The sequence below is a fragment of the Artemia sp. Qi Xiang Cuo genome, chromosome 9 (assembly GCF_049724085.1).
Source record: "Artemia sp. Qi Xiang Cuo chromosome 9, ASM4972408v1, whole genome shotgun sequence".
Lineage (NCBI taxonomy): Eukaryota > Metazoa > Arthropoda > Branchiopoda > Anostraca > Artemiidae > Artemia > Artemia sp. Qi Xiang Cuo.
Genome location: NC_142802.1, coordinates 75608664 through 75627895, shown reverse-complemented (window position 1 = coordinate 75627895; position 19232 = coordinate 75608664). Strand labels below are relative to the sequence as shown.

The following is a 19232-nucleotide window of genomic DNA, read 5'->3' as shown; positions in this document are numbered from 1 at the left end:
ATTGAAAAGTAATCTCACTTCTTCTCTGTGCTATTATTTAGATATGTGTTGATTCCTGCAAGGCTTCGGGAATGGGTTTAACTTGGAAATTTCATGTGGACTTTTCGTTTTTTAATATTCAAGAAATGAACTTAATAAATTTGTCTTCTGTAAAAACAAAGGTGAATTTAACGCTAAAGGAATCAGCAAAACAAGAAAATCACATTTATTAGAAGGAGAAATTGAACCCTTTAACCCACTATAAGTACATCGAAGAATATTTCAAATTGAAAACTCTTAAATAATTTTTTTTTTCTTTACTTATCATAAATATGGGTGAACCATATTGTCAACTATCCCAGCTTAGGAAGCGTTCTTTACTAAGAATTTAGAGGGCTCTGTAGTTGGATACTACCGTACGTGGTCGATAGTTTCTTATAGTTGAAAAATTTAATATAAAAAGGTTTGTGCTTTTTTGCCACAAGCATGGATAATACCAAAGCGCCATCTAAGTCCAATCTTAAAAAACTGTTTTTGTTTTGTCAGTATTAACGGTAATGAAATAAGGCAGATATACTACCATGCAATTAAAAAGAAAGAAAAAGAGTTAATTGTGCTCTCTGGAAAAACCTCTCACTCCCCAGTTCTCATATAGGTGATAGAAAATATTTTCTACCGAATATTGTATGGCATTTACCCAGAAACTACGAAAAAAAAGTGATTTGTATATATATATATATATATATATATATATATATATATATATATATATATATATATATATATATATATATATATATATATATATATATATATATATATATATATATATATATATATATATATATATATATATATATATATATATATATATATATATATATATATATATATATATAATAAAAAAATAATACATAAGGACACACAAGCAAGCATAATGTTTTTCCTTTTGGCGTCCGATATCAAAACAAAATGATTTGTGTAATTTGAATATGAAGTGCCTCAAATTCAAAAAATTGTAATTTGTATGGTGGAGGGGGGTGTCTCAAACTCCCCCTAACTATTTGCTTGCATAAGAACTCCAGTGTCTAAAGAGCAAAACTCCTCATTTCAGGCATGTACTTTGGCATTTGGTGTTAAAAAAGATTATTTTCAAGGTGTCCAAACTTGTTAAAATAGTTAGAAATATGACAGTTATACTTATTAAAAGTAAACAGTTAAACCATGAGGATAACAAATGAAGCAATTTGGACCCAGGGTCTTCCCACATGTGCCGAGGCCTCAATCAATTACACTGTTAAAATCAATTTTTTGTACCAATAAGAAGAAAAACTTGATGAAAGCACCCCACTGCATATCCTAAACGAAAAAGGAAATTAGTTGACAGGAGAAATTACCATTTACCGTTTTCGATTTGCCATTTACCATGTTATCATTGCCATTAAAAGAATGATTAATATAAGGTTTCTACGCTATGTACGTTTTCCCCCTATTAGAAGTTTAATTTCCTCGTTATTAGCAATAAAAGTCCATCTAATTTTAAGTTCTATCATGAGTTAATTTATGTTTGTTTCAAATTTTACAATCATTCTTTATTTTCGGTTGAACAACTTTGCTTTTTGATTTAGTTAAAAGGAATATTAAAAACAACCAAATAGAAGTTATATTATAAATTATCTTTCCTTGCATCAAGCAGGATTGGACATACACCCAACAGTTCCTAGCCGCAGCCCTGTCGACTGCGCTGTCACAAGATGCGTGATTACCTTTTTAAAAAATAAAAGAAGGAATGTTTGAATATATTCATTATCCGATAACTAAAAAATAGATGAACCACAGTAAAAGCCCAAAAGAAACACAATACCCTAATTCCTTTGAAAACAACAAAAACTGAACACAAACACCAACAGCATGCATCAACTACAGTTGTGGAGAAAACGCCCAAGCGTGAGAATCACCTGAAAAATTATAACAAGTAATATGCGCTGCAATTGTTTCTTCAGGATTCGTAATGCCGTGCTGACGCAATATTCGTAATGCTGTACTGACCTGTTGCTTTTTGACTCCGATAGTGTAACAAGTACCTTACATATTCAAGGACCGTAGGTAAATTGAAAATGAAGAGAGAATAAAACGAATTAAATTGACAGGAAGAACATTATCATTTACTTTATGTTAAACTAAATAGTATATTTATTACATTAACCAGTTTTTTAAAATACAGACTTATTTTTTTATGTGGACGGACCATTGGGGGCAAGGCCGTACCCAGAGGAGGGTTAGGGGGCCCCCCCCCCGAGATTTTTGTCTTCCTTGTAAAAAACATAACAAAAATGGATATAAACAAATATTGTATGCGTTTTTTGAAGTTTTTTTTATGTACCCCCCCCCCCGAAATTGTTTTTTGAGTAAAACCCCCTCCGAAAAAAAATCCTGGGTACGGCCTTGATTATGGAACTCCAGGATCACTCCCAAAATGGAGCTAGAGGAACAAAACAGCAAGCAAAAAAAAAAAAATGATAATTGAAACAAGTAAGTTTAGAGAGATTTTTGAAATACAAGAAAATCAAAAAAAAAGAAGCAAATAAGGGAATTAGCACAGTTCCTTAGAAATAATTGAGAGAAGCTTTAGGGTTTTAAATAAAAAAAGGGGGGTATATATACTATAGGAGTAAAATAACAACAGAAAAAATTTTGATATTTAGGCCACATAGTCCATGACTGCCATAAGCGTAATATAAAAAAAAAACTGAAAAACAAAAGCATATTCGGAGAGCGTTATTCTGCCTATCAGCTGGGCGAAAGATACGGCGGGCTATTACTAAACCTCTTCAGGATACTAAGCCGTCTGAGGCCAGCACAGCTGTATAAGCTCCTCCTCCATCACCTTTTTATTGAAAGATCCACACTGAGGAAGGATACTGTTGCCAAGAAAAGTACATTCATTCTGCATCCAAAGTATTAGAGAGGCCTTCCTTTTTAATACAAATTTACCTTTAATACGACTATAAAGTTTTTGTTCAAATGAACTTCTGGAGGTTTTGGCTATTTGATTCTTTACAAAACCCTGACAGCCTGCCAATGCTAGTACCGTAAGGTAACATAATATATATTTTAATTAAAAGACAAAATAAGGAGAAGATATATAGAAAAGTGGAATACAGGAAGAAAGAGGAGAAAGATGTCTTCCTGCAACTACTTTGACAACCTTAAGCATCATGCACAAAAAAAGAAAAGTATCAGTTTTCAGTAAGCAGTAACTCAAAAAAGTGATTTTTCTTCAGATATCAGTTTTGTTTTAAGAAAAAATCACATTTTCTCAAAATTTAAAACTACAAAAGTATACAAACTTTTTCGCTTCTGTAGTAATTTCCACTGTAGTTTGTTTTACCAGTACAATCTATAGATGACTATAGATGTGTTAAATTTTATTCTCTCCTTTAGTAAAATAGTTTTTTTCAGGAATTATTTAAATTTTATGACTGAAGAACTTAAAGACCCGTACAAAACGCTACCTCGAGCCATCTATATCTCTTTGCCTTTAGTGACATCTATCTACGTTCTAGCGAATATGGCTTATCTGGCAGTATTAACTCCAAATGAAATGCTTTCATCTGAAGCCATTGCTGTGGTAAGTTTATATTAGGTCTATTGTTTAAATTTTTGACAAAAGACATATTCAACAATATTCAACAGATTAGTTTCAATTTATTGGGTTCAACGAACATCCACATAGAGGAAGAATTTGTTCCCAAGTCGATTTCAAAGTCTTAAATTCTAAAACGTCGCCTAAACGGAGTATAACGGTTTATTTTTTTTTAAGCGGTCCCTCGTCTTAGGAATAAACAACCTTGAATGTAAAACTTTGCAACGTTTTTCCTACCTTTATTTGTTTAATTAACTAAAAAAAACTTTCCGAAAAATAAGCTTTTCAAAGTAAAGTAAAGGCCATTTCAAACTTAAGCTCAGCAGATACAAATACCTTTTAAAATTCAAACTCAAAACTACCAGAAATTACTATTAAAGAATAAATGAAACCCAAAACGAACAGAAATTAAATAAACAATCACAGCAAAAACATACAACAAGTAATAATATGAATGAAAAAATAGATCTTAAAGCGAGTAATGCTTAGATTGAATATGAAAATCAAGCTTAAAACAAAAAAAAATATTTTTCTTTTGAAGTATCAACGAAACTTAAAACGAACAGAAATTAAATTAACAATCAATGCAAAAAAATATACAAAAGATATTAAGGTAAATTAATAAAGAAATCTTAAAGCGAGTGAAACTTAAATTGAATATGCAAATCAAGCTTGAAACGAACAAAAATCACTACAAACAAGAGTTTGGGTATCGCCTCCTTCCCTTACTGTGAAAGTGTAAAACCTACTGCGTCATTGGCGCTTTACTGAAAACCAATTTTATGACAAATATTTTCTTTTGTACTTAATATTGAAAATAAACATTAAAATCATAGTTGCATTTTGAACTGATGAACTTTCAGCAATTAATATCATTATGCATCAAATATTCAGTTTAATTTATTAGCTCTTTTTAAAGTTGTTAAAGACGAATATAGTTTCACTACAAACAAGTGTTTGGATACTGCCTCTTTTCCTAACTGTAAATAAAAACCAAAAGCCTACTGCGTCATTGCCGCTTAACTGAAAACGAATTACATTACAAATATTTTCTTTTCCAGTTCTTACAGCATTGAAAGTAAAAATAAATTACAGTGAAATAAATTCTTGAACTGATGGATCTTTCAACAATTAATATCATTACACATCAACAATTCAATTTGATGTTGTTTATAATTTCCAAGACTGTTCAAGACGCATATAGTCAAACAGTTCGTGGTAACGAACTGTAAGTAAGGAGCGACCCGGCTCAATGGTAACCGAAACTCTAGAAAATGGGTTTTTGATACCAATAGATACATCAAAAGAATCAGAAGAATCAGAAAATTCAGCGTATCAGAGAACCCTATTGTAGAGGTTTCAAGCTCCTATCTACAAAAATGTGGAATTTTACATTTTTTGCCAGAAGAAAGATCACGGATGCGTGTTTATTTGTTTGTTTGTTTGTTTGTTTTTTTTCTTTCCCAGGGGTGATCGTATCGACCCAGTGGTCCTAGAATATCGTGGGAGGGCTCATTGGAACAGAAATTAAAAGTTCTAGTGCCCTTTTTAAGTGACCAAAAAAAATGGAGGGCAACTAGGCCCCCTCCCACGCTTATTTTTTTTCCCAAAGTCACCTGATCAAAATTTTGAGATAGCCATTTTGTTCAACATGGTCGAAAATATGATAAATATGTCTTTTAGGATGACTTAATCCCCCAAAGTCCCCAGAGGGAGGGCTAAAAGTTATGAACTTTACACAATGTTAACATTGTGTAAACAGTTTTCAGGAGTTTTTTTTTCTGGTAGTGGGAGGGAAGGGTTGGTCGGTGGTTATGTTGAAGGATCTGTTCATGAAGGAAGTTTTCATGGGGGAAGGGAAATTGCCATGAAGGGGGCGCTGGACTTGCCAGCATTATTTATTGGTTATTGGGAAGTATACAACCATTTTAGGAAGGATTTTTTCTGGAGGGGGGGCTAGAGGAGGAGGTTAATCTGGAGAATATTTTCGTGGAGGAGGTTTCTTTGGGGTAAGGGACATTTCTATGAAGGGGGCGCCGGACTTCCAAGCATTATTTAAAAAACGATCAGAAATTAAATAAAAAATAACAAGTTTTTTCAACTGAAATGTAAGAAGGAATATTAGAACTTAAAACGAACAGAAATTATAACGTATGTGAGGGGGTTCTCCCCCAAGTCAATACCTCGCTCTTTACGCTACAGTTTTTTTTAGTGCTTTCAAAAAAGCTATATATTCTAATTAAACGGCCTTTGTGATTCAGGGGTTTGTGAATTAAAATTTTTTTTACTTTTAAAGTAAAGAGCGAGGTATTGACTAAGGAGATAACCCCCCTCATATACGTAATAACATATACGTAATAAAAAAAAACAATAAAAATAACAAGCGATACGGCTCAATAGTAATCGAAACTTTTAAAAACGGAATTTTGATGTCAATAAATGTATCAAAAGAATGTGTTTATAATGCTGATTCTAAATATATAAATTTTATTAAGTTTAGTATTACTCATCAAAGGCTACGAGCCTGAGAAAATTTACTCGATTTTCTAAGAGGGGGGAAACATCCCCTACAAGTAAACGAATTTTAACGAAAATCACACCGTCAGATTCAGTGTATCAGAAAACCCTCTAGCATAGGCTTCAAGCTCATATCTGCAAAAATCTGCCACTTTGTATTTTTTGCCAGAAGAAAAAAATACGAATATAGAAGTTAGTTACGTAAGTTAATTTGTAAATACATCCATTTAGCAAAAGAAAAGTAAAATTTTTATGCAAATAAAAGCTGCATTAACTAAAAAACGATCTGAAATTAATTAAAAAAAAACAAGTTTTTTAAACTGAAAGTAAGGAGCGACATTAAAACTTAAAACGAACAGAAATTATTCCGTATATGAAAGAGGCTGTCCCCTCCTCGACGCCTCGCTCTTTACGCTAAAGTTTTTTATTTTTTTTAAAAATAAAGTTGTGAGAAAGAGTCAAAATTTAGCGTAAAGAGAGAGGCGTTGAGGAGGGGACAGCCCCTTTCATATACGGAATAATTTCTGTTCGTTTTAAGTTTTAATGTTGCTCCTTACTTTCAGTTTAAAAGAATTGTTTTTTTAATTTAATTTTCAGTAAAGCGCCAATGACGCTGTAGGTTTTAGACTTTTACAGTGAGAGAAGTAGGTCATACCCAAATACTTGTTTTTAGTGATTTTTGTTCGTTTCAAGCTTGATTTGCATATTCAATTTAAGTTTAACTCATTTTAAGATTTATATATTAATTTACATTAATATCTATTGTATGTTTGTTTGCATTGATTGTTTATTTAATTTCTGTTCGTTTTAAGTTTCATTTATACTTCAATAGGAAAATATTTTTTTTCGTTTTAAGCTTGATTTTCATATTCAATCTAAGCATTACTCGCTTTAAGATCTATTTATTCATTTATATTATTACTTGTTGTATTTTTTTTGCTATGATTGTTCATTTAACTTCTTTTAGTTTTGGGTTTCATTTATTCTTTAATAGTAATTTCTGGTCATTTTGAGTTTAAATTTTAAAATGTATTTGTATCTGCTGAGCTTAAGTATAAAATTACCTTTACTTTTCTTTGAAAAACTTTTTTCGAAAAGTTTTTTTTTAATTAATTTTTGTTCGTTTCTTATTGCAAAAAATTTCAAGTTTTTAAAAATTCCTTATTTCAAAATCAAACTTAAAAAAAACTCAAATATTCATCAAAGTATCAAAACTGGTATCAAAGTAACAATATCAAAGGGAAAAAATCGGTTTATGTCAACCTCGGAGTTTCTATTATCTGATGTTTGAACTATTTTTAACAAAATTGCTATCTAAAAATTTTCATCGGATGGGTTTGGGGAAAAAGGGCATGTGGGGATAAATTAAGTTTTGGTCTCTTTTGACTCTTTAAAAGTGAACTAGAACTTTCTATTTTCAATCAAATGAGCCCTCTCTGATGTTTATACGAGTATCCCTGCTATAAGAACCATACATATCCCCAGAATATAACTTACAACGCCTGTCCCTAGGCTCTGGGGGTTGTATCGACCCTGCAGTTTTAATATCTGATGGTTGAGCTATTTTTAATAAAGTAATCACCTCAAATTTTTCTTCGGATGGGTTTATCCATCCGATACACCCAAAAGCGTGGAGGGCGGGAGGGGCTAGTTGCCCTCTGATCTTTTTTTACTCTGAGAAAATGAACTACAACGTTTAATTTCCATGAACCCTCTCTAAAGTTTATACGAGCATCCCTTTCCTAAGTACCCTATCCGGCCACAGGACATAGCTTACAATGCCTGCCCCTGGACCCTGGGGGGATGTTTGACACCGAAGTTTTTGTTATCTGACCTTTGAAATATTTTGAAAAAATGGCTCTCTCAAAGTTCTTATCGGATGGGTTTGAGAAAAATAAGGCTTGGAGAGGGAGGGGGGCCAGTTGCTCTCCGATCTCTTTTGACTCTTAAAAACTAATCGAGAACTTTCAAGTTCCAATCATATGAGCCCTCCGAAGTTTATACGAGCATACCTTCCACAAGAACCATATATGCCTCCAGAGCAATACTTACAACATCTTCCCGGAGCCCTGGGGGGAGGTTTGTGTCGACACAGGAGTTTTTCTTATCTGACCTTTGTACTATTTTTAACGAATTGTATTGACACCCAATTTTTTCTTATCCGGCCTTTGAACTATTTTTAACAAATGTCTATCTCAAAATTTTCATCAGATGGGTTTGGAAAAAGAAGGCGTGGGGGGGGGGGTGGTAGCTGCCCTCGGAGATCTTTTGACTATTAAAATTTAGCTCGAACTTTCAATTTCCAATCAAATGAGCCCTCTCTGAAGTTTATACGAGCGTTCCTTTCATACGATCCATATATGCCCCAGGGCATAACTTACAAAGCCTGTCCCTGGGCCCTGGAGGGCTGTGACGACACCTGAGTTTTCGTTATCTGAATTTTGAGCAATTTTTAACTTCATGGCTATCTCAAAATTTTTATTGGATGCATTTGGCGAAAAAGGGGCGTGGTGGGGGTCTGTTGCCCTCCAATCTCTTTTGACTCTAAGAAACTGAACTAGAACTTTCAATTTCCAATCAAATGAGCCATCTCTGAAGTTTTTACGAGAATCCCTTCAATAATAATCATATATTCCCCAAGGGCATAACTTACAACACCTGCCCTCGCGCCCTGGGGGTCTGTGTCAATCCTGGAGTTTTCGTTATATGGTCTTTGAAATTTTTAAAAAAAAGCTGTCTCAAAGTTCTTATCGGATGGGTTTGAGGAAAAATGGGCGTTGAGGAAGGAGGGGGGGTTAGGTGCCCTCCAATCTCTTTTGACTCTTAAAATTTGAAGTAGAACTTTCAATTTCCAATCAAATGAGTCCTCTCTGAAGTTTATATAAGTATTCCTTCCATAAGAACCATATATGCCCCCAGGGCATAATTTATAACCCTTGCCCCTGAAGACTGTGGGGGGAGTGTCCTACTCAAACATTTAATTTCCAAAACTTTCAACTACGTTGAAGAAAATGGCAGTAGTAATGGTTCAGTCTATTCAAGCGCACAGTCCCCCCATCATACAAGCGCAGTGTCCCCCCATATAGCTACAATATTTACAAGCGCACAGTACTCCCATATAGCTATAACAGTTACAAGCGCACAGTACTCCCATACATCTATAACAGTTTCAGGCGCACAGTACTCCCATATATCTATAATATTTACAAGCTCACATTACTCCTACATATCTACAATGCTTTCAAACGCACAGTACGCCAACCAATACAAGCAGACAGTGTGATGACCGGAATCAGCTACCGTGAAAATTCATGCTGTTCACGAAACCATGGTTATTATTTTAGTCTATAGTTGGTAGTGGGAGTATCAAGAATGATTGGATTTGAGAAACAGAAGATCTTACGGAATCTAGTCAAATTGGAAAAATTTTTAGTGTTAGATGATGACTTTTTGGAATTATCTCTTCAACGGAAAATATTTTCTCTAGAAATACTTAACTGTATAATGGGATCTGATTCTCCATCCTTGGATTATTGTATGAAGCTTATGCATTGCGAATCAAATGGATTTACTCAGTTTATTGATATATTAATTGAAATAAAGCAAAATGACATTGTGATTCTGCTTTTAACCACTACCTAGAAATTCATTCTTTAAAACAGTAGGAAATAAGTTTTTGTGACGATGCTCGATTACTCTTCCTCCTCATAGAAGACAATGTTATTTTTTTTATTGATTTTCAGTCAGTTTCTTTTTTGCAGCGGGAGGGTCCACATCAGAAAAATGTATTATACATGTTCACTCTGCTTATATACATTAGGCAGCTGGTATCCTTGTTAGAACTGCACTACAATTGATGACTACAATGAAAATTATAGACTATGCACGCCATGTAAACTGCATAAAGGATATGCTGTACAAATTAAGGAATGTAATACCTGTCTAGAAGAGACTTGTGACTCTCATCCTAATGGATATCTATGCTCCAATTGTCATTTTGATAAGTGTGACCAGTGGGAAAATACTTACCCTGGTATGATGGGAAAAACCCTAAACGTGACTTCAGTTATTTCTAAGGGATTGGTATCGTCGCGGCTTTAAATTATATTGGGAAGAAGAATTTGGAGCACGTTTCAATTGTTAAAACATGAAGAGAGTATGGTTCCTGCGTCATCGTTGTGAGGACAATGCAAGTAATGATTATAAACCTAGCGATTTTTATTTGGCTGTGACAGAAAGTGATTCTTCATATGAGAATATTGTGTGCGACATTACTTCAAATAATCAGATAGAAACAGTTGAATTTTTCAATATGAATCGTAATAGTATCATTGACTTCACAAGAAGATTTAATAAAAATGAAGTAACAATATATTGTGTAAAGTGTGATCCGGACTTTGCACAACAGGATCAGTACAAGTTGAATCCAAATGATCTGCCACCACTAATCGTTGTCGACGATGATGATGATGATGATGACAATCTAAATGACTATGAAGAAGAAATCTAAACAAATGAAGACAAAAGACTTTTTTTTATAGTGAATATATATTTTATTAATAAACAAATTCACATACATTTTTAAAACACTTTATTCTTAAGGCACTGAAATCAATACTGTACAGGTCTGAGAGGGTATTTTCTACTAGAAAGTCATTCAAACGTGGACTGTGTACATAAATGTTGAGAAATTCACTGAAAGTATAATCACGACATCGAAAAATGAAATAAAGTAATGCATGAAATCCACAGCGTTTGGTCGATAGATCCTGTACTCACATCCGACTTTGAATAATTGTCTTCCCACTTCCTTCAAGGTAGTTTTTGATGTGTGGTGTGTAGAATGCAAGTGGTAGACCAAGAGGATCAAAAAAATTCTAAATTCTTTACTGGTTGACAGATGCATAGCCAATGACCTGTCTGTACAGTTGATGGACTACTACTAACAGTCATATTGGTTTTGTTAACAGTATGAATGTATTGAAGAAAATCTTAGGGTATACAATAGGATTTGTATTTGGACATAAAAGGATCCATGTTAAATACATTGATTATTTGATTGGTGTTCATGGCGGTAAGTCTAAAAAAACACTACCATTGGGGGTAATTTCCCAGTAGGTTTCAAATTGATTGAGTGAGATTAATTTTACACTCTCTGTCAATGGTTTGTTAAAGATCCACTCTAAAAGTACAGTACCCGTTCGGATAATACTCATATCTTGAGTACCAGACAAGTCCAAAATAATGATACCATGACTTTTTGCGAACATTGCGAACATTGAACTCATAGAGGATCCTATAGGAATTATCAAAGAACAAATTGTAGAAAGGAATTCCATTTACTTTACAGACAAGAGAGGAAAGTCGAAATAATTCAAATCCATGTGGCGAGGGTGTCCACGATCATATGGCACTGGCACTTTTTACAAAAGCCAAGGCAAGTTTCGATGGAATTTCACCATTGATAAATGAAGAATCGGTGTAGGTACTTGATCCAGTGACAATATGGCGTTGATTGGCGAGCGTGTGAGGAACGAGCAGTTTCATATTATTTCCTGAGACTCTTAGTTTTTCAATTGCCCAAGCAACAGAACTCATGACCTGTGGTTTTCGCAGATGAAGTATTGCTGAAGTGAGATTGACATTAGCTTCGGGTGCTGCATCAAGTGTTCTTCTCAATATGAAATTGGACGGTGCAAGTTGTAACTTTATATCAATTTTAAAATTGGGGGGGGGGCATCCATTGGGATATATTGAATATTTCATGATTGAGTCTACCAACTAAATGGTACTCCTTGCTCACTTCCCAAGTGAGTTCACCGTCAGTATCAACATTTGTTCTGTAGTCATAGCCCATTGGCAGACCTCTCAATTTCTTATATGCCATTGGAGTCATCAACATAAATTGTATGTAACTAGCATAGTTTGATAGATTGTTGCTGGTGATCACCAATGTTCCATTTTTGTAGACACATATTTGTTTAAATAAATTGTGTAATATACCATTTTCATAAGATAGTTAATTAACGTTGGAGGGAGTTGAATTTTCGGACGTTTTCATCACTACAACTTTTACATCAATAAATCTGGACGATAAATCTATGAAGTAGTCTTTATTGGAATAAATTTGAAAATGTATGTTTTCAGAGAGGGGTTGTTGTGGATAGAATTGTTCATAATACCCATGTTTTACACTGACATCCACACTTTCTGCATTGAAAAGATTTAGAGATGTGGTGACAGTGGGATGAGATTCCTTGTGGGGTAGATATGCCATCTAGGAAAAGAAATCGCTTTTCGATCTAACAATTTTTCTTCTTGGTTTCTTTTTCTTACTTTTCTTTGACAAGAATGATGATGATGATGTCTGTCACTTCTGACCTGAATAGAGACTGATGAGTGAAGAGATGTTTCTCCTCCTTTTAAAACCTTTTCCACTTTGTTTCAATCGCTCGCCAAGGGATCGTGCGCTGGACCTGAGATTTTTTGAAACACTTTCTTTAAAATCTTTACCATCCCCCCAATCGTGTAGCGTAGAGGATGCAAAATCTGCAGCAACCGGCGAAATATATTTTTTAGCCAGTGGTATTTCAGAGCGAAACAGCTTAGCAAACCAACTGCCAAGACCGTATCCCGACATTGACGAACGGCCTTTATTATAGTCCATTCCATGACCCAATTGTCGTGGTTGGAGAGCAGTAACATAACAATCAATATCAGGGCATACAAATATATTTTTTCTATTAGCCATTTTGTTGTTGTTGTTGCCGAATGGATCTAACATGTAATCACGGCCAGATCTTTTGTTATTGCTAGAGGATCACCTAATTCACTTCTTAGTGTTAACTGACAGAGTTCCAAATACGAAATGTTTACAGGAACATTCTGAAGATGCTTTATATTATAGTGATGAACATGTTCATGAGTGGTTTTTTGTGCAAGAACACGTAGAAGGGGGACATTTGAATTACCACCTCTCGATGTTTCCACAAAGGAGGTGTAGAGAAATATGCAAGAGTCCGAGGAGAGACCAGGTGGATAATCAGCAAAAATAACTTGATCCATCCCACTAACAGTTCCAGCGTTTTTCCCATTGATCATATTCTGTTTAAAGCCAAGAACATCTCTCAGATTATCATTGAGATGAATCAGTTCAGTGTCAACGGGTGAGGTAATGTAAATCCTATCATGTTCCATTGAATAATTAAAATGGAATGTACCCTTCCTACGATATGAGATTTTTCTATTGATTGCACGACACAAATCCGTCATAGTACCATATTCTTTATATCTCAATATAACATCCGGGTATTCACTAGATTTATGTGCTTCAACCCATTCATACTCGACAAAGAGTGACCAATCGAATGGTATAACTTTTATATTATACACACGATCCTTTCTCAGGATATCATAGGTATTTTTGAGAATGCAGTCGACAAGAGCCACGTCATACTTTCCATCATCGAATTTGATGGCAGGGGAGAGTTTTGTCCAAAAATCGCTGGTTTTATTCAAATAATTGTAGAGAGGATCGGAGACATTGGACATAAACGTTACATAAAAGTCATTGGGCATTGTCAATATCTTCAACACTGATCCAAGAATCAAAATCAGAGTTGTATCCTAGCCAACGAACAAGCAACTGTTTCATCCCCCTGTGAGTACGAGTCTTTAATTTCTTTTCAATCTGATAGATTCTGTTGTTTCTAACTTTTGTAATTCATAATCATAAAAACCGCCAAGAATCTCATCATCTTTCATGTTACGTAGACGATACGTTATGGGCGTAGTGTCCAAGAGTTTGGAGACTTTAAAAATTTCAGTGGACCATAAGTAATTAACTTTTTCAAAAAACATTAGTAGTTCGATTGATTCGAACAGTATCACCAACATTGAGCTTCTTCTTTTTTTTCTCATTACCAACACCACCACCAGCACCATTGGAATACTGTTTAAGAAAAGTGTCAAATGTATTACATCATGATGAACTTCTGTTGGGGTTGAGTTTGATAGGGGTTGATGTGGATGTTGATTATAAAACAACATGATTTTATCCAAATCATGAATAAAAGCAGCAGCATATTTTATAGTTCGATAACTAAAAATTAAAATTCAACTTGTTCTTATTAGCCATTCAACCAATACTCCCTTTATTTAATTATGAATCTGATAAAATATTGTATTATATTTCAATAGAACCTTCTTTACATGGGGATTAACAAATTCACCACCCCAATCCGTTTGAATCTTCTTATAGCAATCCTGTTCAAGGATGATTTCAAGAGCCTTAGCAACTTCATTATCTCTCTTTGATCGCAATGGAACGGCAAATGCATAGTGAATAAGAACACTGATTACAAGTGCAATCTACTTGAATGGATCATTTTGACGCCGTTGAATCTCGTCCAGAGTCAAAAGATCTGCCTGTAGTATTTGTAATGGGGAAAAGGCTTGAGTTTTTCGATAATGATTACCACGAACTCTACGATTACGATGTAGAGTGTAACTTGATTCATTCTGTAGATACTCTGCCACCCAATTTTTTCAAGTCCAGTGACTTAAGCTAGTGCGGTGGGTGAACTTAAACTTCCCACTGCACCAATATTCTCATAAACATGTTTAAATACTTCAACCATTTTGAACGTAAACACGTAGTGAAGTGTCCACTACCCATTTGCATACTAACAGGTGATGGTGAGGGGGATGCAGTGATATTAAGACGTCTTCGCTTGACCCCCCCCCCCCACTCATAACTCTTGTCAAATCATTGTTTCCACTTGGCGTGCTAGCAGTATTTTCCGAAAATGATTTAAAAATATCTTTTGATATTTGACTAAATTCCTTGAATCGTTTTAAAACATGTTTGTTGGCAATTAGGCTATTGGTGATGTATGCTGAATGTAAAAATGTATGCAGGTGGGTTTAAAATGATACAAGTCTTTTACGATTCTTAACTAAATCTGAAAATAAATCAACGAGAATATATATCTTGCAACTTATGACAATTTGATTCCGATTGGCATCTATTTGAACATGTTCACTGTCATTGAGATATGTCAAGAGTCTTTTACACTGTTCACGATAGGAATGTGGCATTAGATCTGCAACACTTGTCATAACTTTAGACAAATATTATTCTTCTTTTTCTTTTGGTATTATCGTTGTTGATTGATGATGATGATGGAGTCATTTCCTTATTGGATTTAATGACATTTACTTTGAGGGGTCTCTCCCGATAGGGCTTGTGTTTGTCCACTCGGCGAAGTGCATTTTGAAGCAGAATTAATTTTTCATCGTCAGAAATTGTCTCATTGTTAAGGAATTTATTGAGATTGTCCTCGAAATGTTCCTTTGGCGAAAGGGCGAGTTCAATTGGAGTCAATTTATAGAGTTTGGCCATTCTCTCTCTCTAGAGAAAACTGTCTACAAGTCCTGCAATGATTAGCAGTAAAAGTGTAAAGACACCCGCTTGAAGAAGTCGTTTTCTTTTAAAATCGTTTCCTTTATTTTTGCTTGCCGCTGATGCTAGGGAACGTACAAGGGAACGATGTTGCTTTGTCTGTTGCTTAACACCTTCTGGCAGTTGAACATTGCCTTCAGTTAAATCTAAACCAAAGTTCTGATATGAGATTAATGAATTCTCTGTCAACACCATGTTTGAGTATGGCCTTCTTAAGTAGTGGCTTTGAATTACCTAGGACGGTGAATAAATGTCGATGTTCATGTAGTTTCTCCAATAACATGATTAAAACTAACGACCTTTTTACTGTTCACCGGCAGATATACAGTAATTTCATTGTCAAAAATATCGGTGACTACACGCAGATCGTCGGGTGTGTTCTGATTCAGGTCTAATAGAATATATCCGTAGGGTTTGTTGGTAGCCTGATTGTAGGCCAAGAGTAGCAATTTCAGTTCACCCGGATACACATGTCTGTTATGAGGGAACTGGAATCACAAACAACCCTGTAGATGATATAGTAGGTGCAATTCAAAGCAAGTGTTCTCATACACTTGCTCTGATGAAACAGATTGTGTAGAACTAGGGTTACGGAGATCCCTTCATGATGAGATCGGACAGTGAACAATTGTATCATCTCCTGAAACCATTCTTCAATTCATTCAGCCAGCTCGTCAATAATCAACCAAGATTTTATTCAATACTGTTGAAAATGTCAAGTCCATGTATGAATTTCGTGCCTAAAACAAAATCCTTCACCGAGTCATGATGCTCCACGGGTATTTCACCATCGATTTCAAAAAACCATCCCCGTGGTCTATTCTCCTCAACATTGGCAATGTTCGGGAAATCTGAAGCACGAGGATCGTTAAGCCATTTATAATTTCCACACGGCAAAGAGTAGAGAGACATTACCGACGGATAGAGGGAGTTCATATCCAAGAAAACTGCATCCGACTTTACTCCGGTGCCTTGTCTAGTTGGATCAGTTTCAAGGATACGATCTCCATGAAAAACATACCCCCTCCCGCCTCATTGATCTCTCTACGAATAGATGCTGATCCACGTCGATGATAAAGCCTATTTCTTCTTTACTGATTTTAAGAATTAAATCCACCGCCAAATGAGGAGTCGAAAAATAATAACCTAAATCCAACCCAAATTCCCCATAGATTTTATCCGTGTTCTTACACACAATATCCAGCAACGTCAATACATCATTTGCCAGGTATAATCTACAATAATCCCACCCGTTTTTAAACCCTCCCTTAGCCCAAACCCTCTTGGCAAATTCATAGTCGACAGTGGTGCATTGACGCTCGTAAAGTGAATCGTAGATTGAGGTGATGGACGGCAATTGTTCCTCAGAAAGCCTCGCGGTGGAGTTGTAGTAGTCAACCGGATATATGCCCTTACACATTAATAAATCATACATTTCACCGTCTGAAAAGTGCTGCTGCTGTTTAAGGAGGTGTTGCTTAAGGAGGGGGAAACTATTAAAATCTTCACTTTTCTGTACTTCAATGAGTTGGGTTAGGGATTTGGGGAAGAAGCTAAAGGAGTCTAAAAAACGGATCTTATTCACGCACAATGTATCGTTAACTATTATTTGCCATTTCAATTCTAAGAGCAGCAGCTTTTCAGACGACTTGGGTATGATATTATAAGAAAAAGAACCATCTACCCATGCGCCATTTACAACTCCACCTCGTTGCAATCGTGTGAATGCCGGTAAAATAAATTCCATGTCATAGCTGGAATTGTGTATATAAACAGGTAGAAACAATTGTTGACTAACGTTTAAATTACATGATTTATGGGCCACTCCACGAAAATTGATCAATCCCGATACAATCGGGTTGCCCAAATGATCGTGATCGCGGACCATCCCTTTATCCCCTTTCCCCTTACCCCTTGTCCCTCTGTCCCATTACCCTCAACAAATTCCCCCCTTACAAACCCAACATATTTTTTCAGTTTTAATGGCCAACTTTTCCTCTGGTAATAGTGTCATTAGATAATACTCATTTTACAGTAATGAAATCAATTTATTTGCTGTTTCAATGAGTGCTATCATAGCTGAGAATATAGATTCCTCACCACCCAATCTCTCAACTACCTCTATCAATTGCATGGAATTAAACGAGTCTCTTTATGCGTGAGCATAAGAGACTGCAATGACCTCATGTTTTTTTAACAAGATTTGAATTCAATGGATCATACACATCTATGAGAGCGGCTTCGCAGTCTTAGGTCACCTTGTCACTCTGTTGGAGTGTCTTTTGAAAGTTCTTAAATCGCAAAAGATGGCCCTGTCACCGCTAACTGTTTGCACAGATTGACATCCGTGACGCTTGCAATGCTTCATATGATTGTTTAACTTAATTTCTGACCGGAATCTAGAAAGGTATGTTGGACAATATTGGAATTCCCCTCCTTTGTTCCCTTTACCCTCACTTAAAACCCGACTGATTTTTGGTATTTGAAAAAAATGTCCAATTGAATCGGGCTCACTGGCTGGCTTGTAAAGAAGCCAAACCTAATGTTCCACTGATTCAATGGACGGAGCCCTCACTGGAAATATAACCCCCTCTTTGCGGTCACCCCCCTCCAATTCTGTTTCATATTGTAGCACAGTAACACAATTTTTAAATGTGCATTAGCCCGCTCAAAAATAGTTATCCCATTAAGTGTTTCTGGATATTGATCATTTAAACAATTAAAATCTACTTTAGGGAAATTTTGGACTCCCATTAACTGCATAATCGTCCAACAGTGTCTTACTAGCTTCCTTTTGCAGAGGCTTATGAGCTGCCACAAGAAATACATATTTGAAGCATTGAAGCCCTGTATCGAAACGAAATCGTTGTACACCTTTACAATCATTTAAATCATCATTATATTTTGGTCCCACCACGACACTCCCACCTCTTAAAATAAAATTCTTTTTAAATTTACCCACATTAATATCCAAACTCCCAATAAATAAAACCACCGACCCACTACCCAACTCAGTATAATTATCAAATTTTGTTACTATATTATCAACCCATTCCATAAAAAAGCCCTCAAAATTATTCAGGTACGGATGAAGTGGTAGCATTTCAGTACGTAAATAACGCTCATACACCTCATCCGCCTTTTCATTGAAATAAATTATTTTTTGTGCGATGGTAGCCTTAACCCCATCCCTCCCACCACCCTCCCGAAGCACTCTTTCAAGAAGGGCTCGAATCTTGCCCACATAGGAGTGTACTATGTCTACCGGATCCGTTATGATGCTACCTGATGTTAGTGAATTAAATGGATCCTCAAACTCAGCCCTATAAACAAATACATTGTGCAAGGCAGAGTCAGCTAAATTAAAATCGGGCATGACAGGGGGCGTTACGGGGATTTCATTTCCTCCACCAATTTGTTCAATGATGGGGATGTTGCGTGGTGTGAAATCCCCCAACTCGCTCAACAAACCCTCGAGTGTATCAGGACTGAGACGATCATCCCATTCGAGGGTATCTGGTTGAGCCATACCCCCTGTAGATGTACTTGGTACATTAATATAACTATCCCCTGTATTCGGAGGAATCCTATTAGAATTTTCATCACCAAACCAATCGATTAACAACT

The 19232-nt window shown here is 35.4% G+C and overlaps 1 protein-coding gene across 4 annotated transcripts in view; it reads left to right on the top strand.

The window, feature by feature from the left end:
* Positions 1 to 19232, top strand: part of gb (solute carrier family 7 member genderblind) — a 197498-nt gene that overhangs the window by 40021 nt on the left and 138245 nt on the right. For all 4 annotated transcript variants that reach the window (XM_089094183.1, XM_089094184.1, XM_089094181.1 and 1 more), the window contains exon 7: positions 3442 to 3610. In XM_089094183.1, the coding sequence (XP_088950309.1) occupies positions 3442 to 3610 (169 nt within the window). The remainder of the gene's footprint in view (positions 1 to 3441; positions 3611 to 19232) is intronic.